Source organism: Oryctolagus cuniculus, chromosome 3, assembly GCF_051225735.1.
Source record: "Oryctolagus cuniculus isolate XC-2025 breed Fujian yellow rabbit chromosome 3, ASM5122573v1, whole genome shotgun sequence".
In the NCBI taxonomy this organism is placed as follows: Eukaryota; Metazoa; Chordata; class Mammalia; order Lagomorpha; family Leporidae; genus Oryctolagus; species Oryctolagus cuniculus.
The window spans coordinates 29,824,226-29,838,800 of NC_142869.1; the positions used below are offsets into that span (position 1 = coordinate 29,824,226).

Below are 14,575 nucleotides of genomic sequence, written 5' to 3' on the forward strand. Positions count from 1 at the left end.
GTACAGCTTGGCAAATCACATTGAATTATTACAATGAATACAGCCTACTTCCTGCTCAAGTCAGATAACCAATGTAATATATTTTATTAATATTTTTACTATTTGTCTTCATGGACTCAAATGTAGGTTTCATGAGAGTAGAGTTTTTGAGACTATATTACGAAACCACTTTGGTTCTTTTGTTGTTGTTTTTTGTTTGTTTGTTTTTTAGCATCTGAATCATTGGAAGTTGCATCATGGGCCTGAGTAAATATTTGTTGAATGAATGAAATCTCATTTGTAATTTCTCACAGATAATCAGCAGCTAAAAAATATTTTGTCTTTATTTGTTTCTTCCTGCTATAGACAGATCAACATTCTAGTCGTTGCTCCCTTGGCTGTCTCCTCATCTAATTTGTCTCTGGACTAGAAAATTAGAGAATCAAAGTGGTAGACATACCTAAATTATAATAAGAGACATTTTACAGTATGAGAGAAAGCATTTCTTAACAGTAATAAGAGCGAACTTTCTTGTATGGTCTTACTGAGATCTCTTGCTACTTAAAGTTCTTTTTCTTTCTTTTTTTTTTTTTTTAAAGATTTATTTATTTATTTGGAAGTCAGAGTTACACAGAGAGGAGAGGCAGAGAGAGAGAGAGAGAGAGAGAGAGAGAGGTCTTCTATCCGGAGCCAGGAGCTTCTTCCAGGTCTCCCACACAGGTGCAGGGGCCCAAGGACTTGGGTCATCTTCTACTGCTTTCTCAGGCCATAGCAGAGAGCTGGATTGGAAGTGGAGCAGCCGGGTGTCAAACCAGCGCTCATTTGGGATGCCGGCGCTTCAGGCCAGGGCGTTAACACACTGTGCCACAGTGCCAGTCCCCCAAAGGTCTTTTTCTACTTTGGGTATATTCTGTATAGTTCAGGCAGCCAGCTAAGTAACCTCACATAAAGAAAATATTGTTTTTCTAATAAAGCATGCTTATTTGAGCTTTAAATCACATTATATCATAATTTTACATATAATTAGAAGAAATTTACATTTTAAAATGTTAAAATTTATCAACTGTATTAGTCTGTTTTCTGCTAACTGTAGTAAAATACCTGACCCAAGGTACTTTATGAAGAAAGGAGGTTTATTTAGCTCATAATTCTTACAGTTTTGGAGGCACAAAGGTGTGATACCAGCATTGGCTCAGTTCTGGTAAGGACCTCCTGGCAGATGGCGTCACATGAAGAATCACATGTGCATCACATGTACATGAAGGAAAGATGATATGGCAAGACAAGAAGCCAGAGAGAGCAGGGAGGGCCAGTCTTGTCATCTATGGCAACCCTCTCACGAGAACTAATAAGGGCACCACAGAATAATTAATTAATTCCTACTCAGGGCAGCAGTCTCACTAACAATCACCTCCCACAATGCTCTGCCCCTGTCCACCTCTTAATACTTCCTTGCTTTGTTAGGACCAACACTTGCATCTTTGGGGAACAGCCACATCCAAACCATTCTGTTCATATATTAATTTTTTTAAAGATTTATTTTATTTATTTGAAAGTCAGAGTTACATAGAGAGGTAGAGACAAAGAGAAAGGTCTTCCATCTGCTGGTTCACTCCCCAGATGGCCTCAATAGCCAGAGCTGTGCCAATCCGAAGCCAGGAGCCAGGAGCCTCCTCTGGGTCTCCCATGTGGGTGCAGGGGCCCAAGGACTTGGGCCATCTTCTACTGCTTTCCCAGGCCACAGCAGAGAGCTGGATAGGAAGAGGAGCAATCGGGACTAGAACCAGTGCCCATATGGGATGCCGGCGCTTCAGACCAGGGCTTTAACCTGCTGCGCCACAGTGCCAGCCCCCATATATTAATTTTTGTGGCCCAGAAAGAAGTTTGATATAATTTTTATGCATTTAGGATCATTTTTATGTTTTAATAATCTCAACATGTCTTTAATTATTTACCCGTTGAATTATTTTCTAGGACACCTGTTTGCACACTTCTTGTTCACTGATTCGTAAGCCTCCTATCTTATTATATAATGAGAGTATCTCCATGAAAAGCGTCAGAGTTGGTTTTTTAGTTTTATGAATCTTGCCAGCAGGGACTGAAGTGAATCACCAGGAACTAAGCAGCTAGGAAGATTTGGTCTACAAATAAGTGAAGTGTTACATTTTTTTATCATAAAGATAGTTAATAGTTTTTAGATCCATCCTCTAACATGAAGATTAAAGTATAAATAGATCCTCGTTTACCTCATAGGTTATTCTCTCAGATAAAGTGAATGTCTAGTTGAAATAATGTCTAGATTTTTGTTGTTTGTCTTTGCTTTAATGAATCTTAGAATGTGATGTGAAAATCCTGATGAATCATTGTCATGCTATTTGTTTCCACTGTTGGTAATTAACTCATATGAAATGCAATCATTCTTTTTAATTATGTGTCAACTGTCAAAATAATCACACATAAAGTATTTTTTCACCCTCTAATGTTTTCAGTAAAGACATGCCCAATTATAAGAAAACATTGCTTGTTAGCAGTATATTCCTGGTTGATGTTTTCAATATAATTTTGGATTTGTATGATTAATATTTTTTTAGAAGATGTATCTTATTTATTTAAAAGACAGACTGACAGAGAGAAGGAGAGTCAAGTGATTCACTTCTCAAATGATCACAACATTCAGGGCTGGGTTTGGCCAAAGTCGGGAGCCAAGGAAACTGTCCTGTCTCTACTGTGAGTGGCAGGGATCCAAGTATTTGGGCCATCTACCACTGCTTTCCCAGGCACATTAGCAGGGAGCTGGAAGTGGAGCAGCTGGAAGTTGAACTGTGCCACAGTGTTGGCCCCACCATTAATTTTTGTATAAGCCACAGTGTTTTTAATTTAGTGCCCATAGACATTTTTTCTTTTCTAAAAAGTTTACTTTTTTTAATTTAAATTTATATCAGTTTGACTTTTTATTTTATTTTATTTTTTTTGACAGGCAGTGTGGATAGTGAGAGAGAGAGACAGAGAGAAAGGTCTTCCTTTTTGCCGTTGGTTCACCCTCCAATGGCCACCACAGCTGGCACGCTGCGGCCGGCGCACCGCGCTGATCCGAAGGCAGGAGCCAGGTGCTTCTCCTGGTCTCCCATGGGGTGCAGGGCCCAAGCACTTGGGCCATCCTCCACTGCCTTCCCGGGCCACAGCAGAGAGCTGGCCTGGAAGAGGGGCAACCAGGAAAGAATCCGGCACCCCGACCGGGACTAGAACCCAGTGTACCTGCGCCGCAAGGCGGAGGATTAGCCTATTGAGCCATGGCGCCAGCCTCAATTCAAATATTTTCATTTTATCTAAAAGGCAGAGAGACAGGGAGAGACTTATGGAAAAAGATCTTCGATGTACTGATTCACTCCCCCAAATGCCCACAACATCCAGGGCTGGGCCAGGTCAAAGCCAGCAGCCCAGAGCCCAATCCAGGTTACCCACATGAATGACAGAGATCCAAGTACTTGAGCTGTCATCTGCTGCTTCCCAAGGTATGCATTAGCAGGAAGCTGGAGTAGAAGTAGAGGAGCTGGGACTTGAACCAGGCATTCCAATATGAAATGCAGTCATCTCAACTGATGGCTTACCCACTGCACCAAATGCCTACACCACTTGCCAGGTCTTAATTACTAAACACATAACATGCAAAGAGGAGAATTTAGAAAAATATGCAGAATACTATGAAAAAAGTCCATTACTTTATACTAAGGGATAAAGTAGTGCTATGAAATCTTTGCTTTGCTTTTATGGTTCTAGCATTCTACATTTATAACCAGACTCAGAAGTTTTTATTTACTAAAAGTATTTGAGCTGAGCATTATGAGGTTTATTCCTAACCTTCCCATAATATAACTTGATTAAAGCAAAAGGTTATTAAAGACTTGAATAATTTCCTGTGAAAATATTTAGACTATCTCTCATTGGGTTTATTGTAAAAAAAAATTGATTGAAATTAAACTATTTCTCCATTTCATTCACCCTTGCCAGTATCAGTAAGCTGACCCTAAGAAGTTACCTAATATATGTCACAATAGACCCATATCCATAGTTCATCTTACTCATCATTTAAGGTATCTAATATCTATAGAAGATTGGTGTTATTAGTGATGTGCAATAAAATGTCAGGTAAAAGGTTAATTGACTCAGTTGTTTATTTAAAAAATCCACTTGACTTTTTCATCCAGATTCTGTAAAAGCAACTTTATTGCCAATTCTTGTCATAAGTAACTGCTAAGATTTCTAGGATTGTAATGTAAAACCAGTACTTTCAAGAAGCTATTAACCAGCTATTAAAGAAATTAAACAGTGTTAATAACATGTGAACGAATGACTTTTATTTGCTAAGATAAACTCTTAGTCATTTTGTTCTTTTTTAAGACTAAAACAGATTTTTAGACATGATTCTTTTGTCTTGCTCTTTTACAAATAAAACATTCTATTAACTCTCATCTGCTTGTTATTTTTACAAATTTATGAGCAGATCATACATTATTATATTTTACTACAAAAATGCTTAACTTTCCTAATGGAGAGAGTCAGGGATTTAGAATGGAACTTGGGGAAATAAAGGTTTCATTAGCAGCTAAAGAGTTGTAAGTAGATGGAAGCATTGGTTAAATATATCTCACACTTCTACAACAAAAGCTTGTGATTTCCATTACGTACTGCCAGAGCAATGTTTCTTTTAAGCAGTTAGGTTAACCTTCTGCCTTAAGGTGTTTCTGATTTGCTGGAAGAAGAAACTTTTTGTGCCAGATCTACTACTACATTCCTGGACCCCAGCTTTCCAGACTGTTGAAATCTGCCTTCTTCCTGGTCTTGACTCATTTCTGTGCCAGCCACCTGCCCTGCCCAGTACCTAACTTCATATTGGCTATCTTTGTGCCCTCTGCTTACCATTGACTTGACAACCCAGTTCCAGAGCTCTTTTCTCTAGCACTGAGACACTTAAAAATTTCTCATAGACAATACATATCATCTGTATTGTTGTCATAAAATATCATGGCTGTGAGATTGGACCTGTTAATTTGAGAGCAGCATTATACCCTAAGCTTTTCTTAGCCTGCTACATGACAGAATATCTTTAGAAATATTAAGTGAAATTTAAAGCATTCTTGCTAGTCTTCTCTGGAGGCATAATATATTTAAGGTGAAACAGTTGACATCAGTATAGGGAGAACTTTACTGACCAATGGTGCATGCTTAATTACATGTTTATTCAATGTGTGATATTATCGATTTCCATATTTTATTATTCTCTTTGATTTCACCAACTTAAGCCATTCAGACACCTCTATTTCTAGTTTTCATTACTATGTAAAGCCTTCTTGAATTATTACATTTTCCACAAGCTAATAGAATATTTTATAGCAGTCATAAATATGATTCAAAACCAATTAAAACTGCTATAACAAAACTGTATTTTCTGTTTACTAGAAAATACCAATTCTACTTGAACCAAATAGCACATTTCAAATTTATATGCTGATAAGCAGTATTACATATAGCAAATTCACTTTTAATTTTAGAATACTAAATTGACTCTCTGCTTTACATAAATAAGGTTGAAATTAATACCTTATAGTGACTGAAAGGTTACTTATTTCATATATAATATCCTGTTATAAACAAAATTAAATATTTAAATATGTTTAAAATTAATGTGAAGAGTGATTATAAAATTGTTTTGCTTATTATGTGTAGTTTATGTGATCCATTGTTGCTTCTATATCTCAGAAGTTTAAAAAAATTGCTAAAGTATAGTAGGCTTGCATCTCTTTCAAAATTCACTGAAATGATATGTAGTTCTTATTTAAAAGCAGCTAATGATGGAGTAATAAAAGTTTAGCTTTTTTTAAAACCTATACTGTTATGTAATAGGATTTAAATATTAAAATACTATGTATTAAATATGTAGATTTTTGATTTATAATGAACATTCAGTTATACTGGAGGACTTGTATTTTCTAACTTGAGATTGTTTTTACAGGAGAAAATTATTTACAATTGGAATATCAATTAATATCAATTCTTTCACTAATTATCACAAAAATGACTAAAATTAATGTTCTTTTATCATAATAAACTAAGGCAATTTACATTTAGTTTTCTGTCTTTCTATTTGTTTTATTTCCCCTCCCATCCCCCAATTATTTCATGGAATTTCAGTGCTTCAGAGAATTTAGATGAGCTCTCTTCCTCCAATAGCTGGTTACTTAACCAGAGGCACAGTAAGAAAAGGAGAAAAGACAGGACAAGATTGAAATCTCCATCCTTGACTATCACGAATACAGCAGCCCGAACAAGGCCACTTCAAAGTTTCCACAAACGAAAACTCTACAGATTGAGCCCTACTTTTTATTGGACTCCACAGGTAAGGCCGCCTTTGGGAAAACATGAACAAAGATTTTATCATCAGTTTATTTCATATACAAGAGGAAATGGATTGTATAGTTTTTTAGAACAATTATGGTGTAGAAAGCCTAAAAGTATAGTTTATGAATGATCTTTAGATATTGACATGATATAGTGGGATTTAATAAATTTTTAGTCATGGCAGTGTACCCTGATAACACACATCTCCAGTTGTTTTTTTTTTTAAGTGCACTATTAATGCTTAAACTATTTTGAAAGAAAATTAAATGTCCAGATGATTTTTAAAATGTACTAGTAAGGATAATGAATAAAAAAAAATGTAGTACATATTTGCCTTATGAATATTGCTCAGGATAATATCTGTACAGATGTTAGTTTGGAAGAAATGATATTGCTCTACATTTTAGGTTTTGTATTTGTTAATCCTAGTGAGCACTCTATTTTCTTTTGAACATAAACAATACGATTTTCAGGATCTAAAATTGTCCAAAATGTTATTTTATTTTATAATTAAGTAAATTATACTTTATTAAAACATTCATTTTGAAAAGCATATTTATCATCTATAGACAAAATGATGGATAAGCAAGCTGTAAGGGCAAAATAAGTTATCTCTAGTTCTGACTCTTTGATATGTCTTTCCCTCCTGTTCTTTAAGATTTCTTAATAATATATCAAAAGAAAGAAATTTTCTTTGGTGTTTTATTTAATAATAGTTCTAATTAATATTACATTAACTATTTTAAGTATATTTGTATAAAAATCAAAATGATTTTTTCTTTATTTTATTCCCTTCCTTCTTCAAAATGATTTTTTTAATTAAAGATTTATTCATTTTACTTAAAAGGTGGGTGAAGCTAAGAGAGAGGCAGAGGCAGAGAGGGAGAGAGAAAGGTCTTCTATCCGCTGGTTCACTCCTCAGTTGGCCGTGATGCCTGGAGTTGAGCCAATCGGAAGCCAGGAGCCAGAAGCTTTTTCTGGGTCTCCCATGTGGGTGCAGGGGCCCAAGCACTTGGGCCGTCTTCCACTGCTTTCCCAGGCCATAGCAGAGAACTGGATCAGAGGAGGAACAGATGGAACATGAACTGGCACCCACATGGGATTCCAGCGTGCCACAGGCAGAGGCTTAGCCCACTACACCACAGTGCTAGCCCCATAGTGATTTGTTTTACAAGGAACAAATTTTAAGTTTTGTTTTTATCAGGATCCAATTTTAAAGAGGAATATGGGTTCGGAAAACTGAGTTTTTATTGGTAGACTTACTTTTACCATTCAGTAGTTCAGATATTATTGGAATGATCTTCCAATTTGAAAGTATGTATTCAAATTATTTCATAGTTAAAAACATTTTTTTTACCTAAGTCAGCCTGTAAGTAATGATTTTATTCAAGTTATGTGCATTAAATCATATTCTGTTTAACAAATTTTCTTTAAAATTGCTTCAAGCAGAGGATAAATAACATTCTTAAGATGTGATTTTGTGGTTTCATAGCCATAAATTAGAATTATGTGCCTAAAATATTTTTCATATGAATATGACATAGGATTCAGAATGGAAGAAACCTGCTTGAATAATTTAGGTGGTTTGCTAACTGTTACTAATATGATAATATAAAGATAGACCTGGAAAGTTGTAGCATGGCCAATTTTTAAACTTTAAGCAAACAAAAGAAGAAACAAGTTGTAAGGTTATTGTCACTAGTAGACTACATAATTTACCATGTTCCAGTCATTATGCTAAGAATTTTTATTACATTATTTTATTTAACCATCAAATATATAATGATGAGGCGTTACAATTCTCACTTTCAGATGCAAAGTTGAATTTTAAGGAGATTAAGTAACTTGCCCAATGTTACATAGCAAGAAATCTGGTGCCGAATAATGTTCTTACACATATTTTGATAACAACAAAGATAAACCTAACCTTTTGTGTGCCTAAAATAAGTAAAGACAGTATGTTGGGGGAGTTGCCAGGTCAGAGGTATTAAGAAATATATCAAAAAGATGAATTTGGAAAAGTAGCAGAGTTTTGGAAGGATATGGGGGAGAGAAATAAAGCATATTAAGGGAATAATTGGAGCAGAGATGGAAAGAATTGGAGAACAGCAAATGCCCTCCACTTCCAACTTATCTCCCCTAAATGACAGGCCAATAAATACTTACCTTTGTAAATTTAAATGTCATTTATTTTAAGTAACATTCCTTGGGGCTGGCACCGTGGCGCAGCAGGTTATAGCCCTGGCCTGAATAGCCAGCATCCCATATGTGCACCAGTTCTAGTCCCTGCTGCTCCTCTTCCGATTCAGCTCTCTGCTATGGCCTGGAATAGCAGTAGAAGATGGCCCAAGTCTTTGGGCCCCTGCACCCACGTGGGAGACCCAGAAGAAGCTCCTGGCTCTTGGCTTCAGATCAGCACAGCTCTGGCCGTTGCAGCCATCTGGGGAGTGAACCAGCAGATGGAAGACCTTTCTTTCTGTCTCTGCCTCTCTCTATAACTCTGTCTTTCAAATAAATAAAATAAATCTTTAAAAAGAAAAAAAGAAACCTTCCTTGAGATCATTAGTCTAAAATATATATTGTTATAGCATCCTGTTTTAATCTCAGTAAGTATCATTCCATTCTATAATAATCCACTTATTCTGACTTCTCAATAAATTATAAACCTTAAAGAACAAGAATTGTACCTTCATTTCTGGATTTACAGAGCCTTAAATACTACCTGTCTAATAGCACATGCTCAATTAGTAATTGTTTACTGTATTAAAGAATTAACATAGGGGCCAGCACTGTGTGGCGGGTAAAGCTGCTGTCTGCAGCACTGGCAGCCAGTGTGGACACTGGTTTGAGTCCCAGCTGCTTCATTTCCTATACAGCTCCCTGCTAATAACCCTGGGAAAGCAGCAAAAGATGGCCCAAGTGCTTGGGCCCCTGAACACACGTGAGAGACCCACAAGAAGCTCCTGGCTCTTGGCTTTGGCCTGGCCCAGTCCTGGATGTTGTGGTCATTTGGGGAGTGAACCAGCAGTTGGAATATCTCTCTGTCTCTCTGCCTCTGCCTCTCTGTAACTCTGCCTTTCAAATAAATAAATAAATCTTTTTTAAAAAAGAAGGTGATGATGATGAAAAAAAAAAAAAAAGAAGAATTGAAACAGCTGGCACCCAAACCACCAAAGGGAAAAAAATAAGATAAAAAATGAGGGCCAGCGCCACAGCTCACTAGGCTAATCCTCTGCCTTGTGGCACCGGCACACCGGGTTCTAGTCCCGGTCAGGGCGCCGGATTTTGTCCTGGTTGCCCCTCTTCCAGGCCAGCTCTCTGCTGTGGCCAGGGAGTGCAGTGGAGGATGGCCCAAGTGCTTGGGTCCTGCACCCCATGGGAGACCAGGATAAGTACCTGGCTCCTGCCATCGGATCAGCGCGGTGTGCCGGCCGCTGCGCGCCAGCCACGGCGGCCATTGGAGGGTGAACCAACGGCAAAGGAAGACCTTTCTCTCTGTCTCTGTCTCTATCTCACTTGTCCACTCTACCTGTCAGAAAAAAAAAAAATGAATGTAGTGGAACATAGGAATACTTTTAAAAGGCAATGGAGAGTCGGGGGGACGGGGAGGGGTCCGTGAATGTGTGTGTTTCCTAGATTTTTCTATTGCAGGAATTTAAAACCATCATTCAAATTTCTACATATCTATGCTATCAAATATGATAACTACCACTTATAGCTATAGAGCATTTGAAACATGGCTAATGTGATTGTACTGAATGTTTTCCCAAAAGATTGATAGATAGATGTATTTATTATTTGAAAGGTGGTACAGAAAGAGGGAGAGAGAGAGGAGAGACAGAGAGAAAGAAATCTTTCATTCACAGGTTCATTCCCCAAATGGCCAAAACAGCCAGATGTGGACCAGGCTGAAGCCAAGAACTAGTTATTAGTGCACAACTGCCTCAAACCTGGTGGCATTTGGGAGACATCCCTGTATTCAACCTGGTAGGCTGAAATCATCCAGCACGTGGGCCGCCCTCACACACAAAGAGGGAGATGGCCATGAGCGTAAAATTCATTCTCCATGTCTATTTCCTTGATTTCCTATCTGACTTTTCAACCGTTTCAGAAAAATCTAGTAAGTGAGAACTGCCACCAAAGGGGAGCATGCCCTAAGACAAAGAAACAAGTGGGCAAATCCAGGATTAAATATAGTATAATTATTAGGGACTTAGGAATAGAAGCATACTTTAAGGTGGACACAAGACATAGCACAAAGCAGGAGAAAAAGTTTTATAGAAAAAGGTGGTTTGTGGTTAACATTCCAGATATTAGATAAGAGCAGCAGATTATCAAAATGACTTTTTTTTTTTTTTATTCCATAGGGTTTAGGTTGACTGTCAGGGTCACTTAAACAACAGGATGGCCATTATGACCAAGATGGCTACCACCATGTCAAATTGGAGCCCTATAATTAGTACTGATAAAACTTATCAGTGATGTGAGAAATTAGAATTGTGATTAATTCAGTGCTTGGGGAAAAGGGAGTGAAAGTGGAGTGGGAAACAGCTATTGAAAATGCTTCATATCTTGATTGTGGTGGTGGTTACCAGGCACATACACAGATAAAAATTCATCATGCTCTGTGATCTTCACCATAAAAATGGGCATATGTCCTATGCTCCACATTCAGACTAACCTATCCCCCTTATTTTGGTTATCTATTGTTGCATAACAAACTGCCCCAAAACTTAAAGCTTTAAAAGCATTTACTGTTATCTTTCTGGATTCTGTGGGTTACTTAAGAAATTATTCTTCCAGTCTTATCTAAGGTCTCTCACACAGTTGTTGTAATATGCTGCTTAGGGTTAGAATAATTTGGAGGCTTGAATGGGCTAGAACAGCTGGTCCTCTTTCCACCTCCTTGTAATCTCAAGATCTTACCAAGTGATCTCTCCAAATGGCTTCTTTAGTAGAGTAGTCTTTAGTAAGGTAGTTATTACGTTGTGGCCTGTGCTCCCCAAAATGAAAATATAAAGGCTGGCAGTTCTTAAGACTTAGTCCTACAGCCAGCACAATGCTTTTCTGTTACATTTATTAAAGTTTGCCATGTGGGATTTTCAAATTTTTTTATTAATATAAAGAACAGATTTCATCTATTTCTTAAGTACAGTTCTAAAAAGACAGCAAGGGCCAGTGCTGTGGCATAGCAGGTAAAGCCACCGCCTGTGGCACTAGCATCCCATATGGGTGCCATTTCAAGTCTCAGCTGCTCCATTTCTGATCCAGCTCTCTGCTATGGTCTGGGAAAGCAGTGGAGGATGGCCTGAATCCTTGGGCCCCTGCACTGAATTGGGAGACCTGAGGGAAGCTCCTCGCTCCTGGCTTTGGATCAGCCCAGCTCCCATCATTGTGGCCATATGGGGAATGAACTATTAGATGGAGGATCTTTCTCTCTTTCTCTCCCTCTCTCTGTCTGTACTTGTAAATAAATAAGTAAATCTTAAAAAAAAAAAAAAAAAGAAGAAGAAAACCATACTTCCCTCCCTTCTTTTCCTTCCTGAATCCCCCTCCTTCTTTTTTTCTTTAATTTTAGCAAAAACATTATTTTAGTTCACTCTATAATCACAGGCTTAATGCATCACAACCATAATATTCAACAAGTAAAAAAATAGAAAGGCCACAGTTCCACAGGCATATAAACAAGGACTAAAAATAGCAATCAGATCTCAAGATGTCTGGTTTTGTTTTTTGTTTTTTGCATTCTATATTAACTACTACATATCAGAGAAAACACATGATATTTGCCTTTGGGGGACTGGCTTATTTCACTAAGTATGATGGTTTCTACTTGCAGCCATTTTGTTGCAAAAGACAGGATTTCATTCTTTATTATGGCTGATTAACATTCCATAGTATATATATACCACATTTTCTTTATCTAGTCATCAGTTGATGGACATCTGCGTTAATTACATATCTTAGCTCTTGTGAATTGAGCTGCAATACACATAGGTGTACAAGTAACTCTTTAGTATACTGGTTTCATTTTGGTTGGGTAAATTCCCAGGAGTGGGATGGCTGGGTCATATGATAAATCTATTTTCAGACTTCTGAGGAATCTCCATAGTGTCTTCCATAATGGTTATCCTGGTTTACATTTCCACCAACAGTGGATTAGGGTACCCTTTCTCCCACATCCTTGCCAGCATTTATTATTTTTTGATTTTTGGATGATAGCCATTCTAACTGGGGTGAGATGAAACCTCATTATGGTTTTTATTTGCATTTCCCTGATGACTAGTGATCCTGAGAATTTTTTCACGTACTGTGAGAATCTTACGCTGTCTGGAGTAGCTGGAAATGGGAAACAGTCTCATTTTTGAACCCAGAAAGTCTTGGCTCTTATTTACTCTAAATTCTGCTTGAAAGCCCAACAATTCCCTTTTAAGCTCAATGTACTCTAAATGAATTAAGTTAAAAGTTTTGGCACTTTGAATTTATGAGTACATTATATACTCCTTCAGTCCTCCATACATATGCTCTTTGTTCTGCTAGAGCAATAAAATAGAATAAATAGAGGTATAAGGACTAGAATGATTACTTATGATCATTATTTATGGAAGTTATGATTTCCTTGCTAGACAAGCTTAATAGAAAAGCATAAAGGTGTATGTGTTTACTTAATTTTGCTCTTTTTGTAATACTGATCTTTAATAAGATTGACAAATAATAATGGCTAATGTTGTTAAGCAATAAAGATGTTCCAGTTACTGTTTTAACTTCTAAGTTCTTTACATATGTTTCTCATTTAATACTCATACCGCATTTTAGTTGGGGAAACCAGAGCACCGAATACCTAAGAAGATCTACATATTTTGTACCATTTAAATGAATGCAAGTCGGCAGTTTTCTTAACTATTAATGCTGAGCCTTTACATTGCTTCTTTCATAAGGTTGAATAAAACATCTGATTTGAGTCTTTTATGAGTTGTTTTTAGAAAAATGTTTTAGAATCTCAACCTAAATCAATAATGTTTAAAAGTCTGTAAAATTTCCAAGACTGTGTAAACATTTTTTGTTCTCTTATTAACCTAGCTGAGTCATACCTTTTGCTGACTGCTTATTCATTATCAGGAAACTTTAGCTTATTCTTTGATAATCTATGACTTTTATGCTTGATAAAGTTGCTTAATCTACCTAGAGTATGGTTATATCTTTAGATCCAGGAAAACACTGACCAGACATAGACAAGATACAGAAATGTTCTCCAGAATAATACTGTACTTTGATTCTTAAAGTAAATGAGACTTACAATAAGAATTAAAGGAAAAGTGTTTACCTAACCATAATATGCTTCTTCAGCTCCTTCTTGGTACTCTGTATTCACAATTCCCATAAAACGTTAGGTCCTAATTCTTGGCATCTCAGCTTTGGGTGACAGGAGCCACCATAGCTCCTGGGGAACGCTCTCTTCCACTGGGAAAGGCAAACAGAGTCTTCTGGCCTGCATGGTTAGAATTTCCAATAAATTTTTCTATAGATACAGGTTTTATGTGATTGAGAAAACAAAAAGTTTTTTTTTAAAGATTCATTTACTTATTTGAAAGGCAGAGTTACAGAGAGGCAGAGACAGAGAGGGAAATCTTCCATCCACTGGTTCACTCCCCAAATGGCCGTAATGGCTAGGGCTGGGCCAATCCGGAGTCAGGAGCCAAGAGCTTCTTCCAGGTCTCCCTCACAGATACAGGGGCCCAAGGACTTGGGCCATCTTCTACTGCTTTCCCAGGCCATAGCAGAGAGCTGGATCGGGAGTGGAGCGGTTGGGACTTGAACTGTTGCCCATATGAAATGCCAGCACTATAGGCAGCAGCTTTACCTGCTATGCCACAGCACTAGTCCCTAGAAAACAAAAAATTTATAGATGATATGAATCGTACCAATACTTCTAAATAAGTTGGGATTGTGGGCTTATTTTATTGCTAAGATTTTAGTTAATAAACCTAAATATTGGAACAGTAATGTCAAGAAATGTTTTATCAGATCAGAGAGATTTATGAGAAAGATAAAAGTAAAAATGGTTGGTTGGGAGTGGAGAAGAGATAGAGAAAAGCCCAGAGTTCTATTTGGCCATATTCCCCACAACCTTCCACCATATTGGAGGATGGTGATAAGGTGATTACTCCTTCCTATCAATACAGCCTCTGAGCACAAATTG

The 14,575-nt window shown here is 37.2% G+C and overlaps 1 protein-coding gene across 15 annotated transcripts in view; it reads left to right on the top strand.

Annotated features, from left to right (window-relative positions):
- Window positions 1-14,575, top strand: part of KANSL1L (KAT8 regulatory NSL complex subunit 1 like) — a 176,944-nt gene that overhangs the window by 105,122 nt on the left and 57,247 nt on the right. For 11 of the 15 annotated variants that reach the window (XR_011387126.2, XM_017343073.4, XM_089329907.1 and 8 more), the window contains one exon: window positions 6,169-6,373. The exons of 2 other annotated variants lie outside the window; for them this stretch is intronic. Coding sequence is in view for 12 of the 13 variants with exons in the window: in XM_017343073.4 (XP_017198562.4) it covers window positions 6,169-6,373 (205 nt within the window). In the remaining variant the exon portion in view is untranslated. The remainder of the gene's footprint in view (window positions 1-6,168; window positions 6,374-14,575) is intronic. 2 more of the 15 variants (XM_089329908.1, XM_008259095.5) reach the window with 1 other exon arrangement.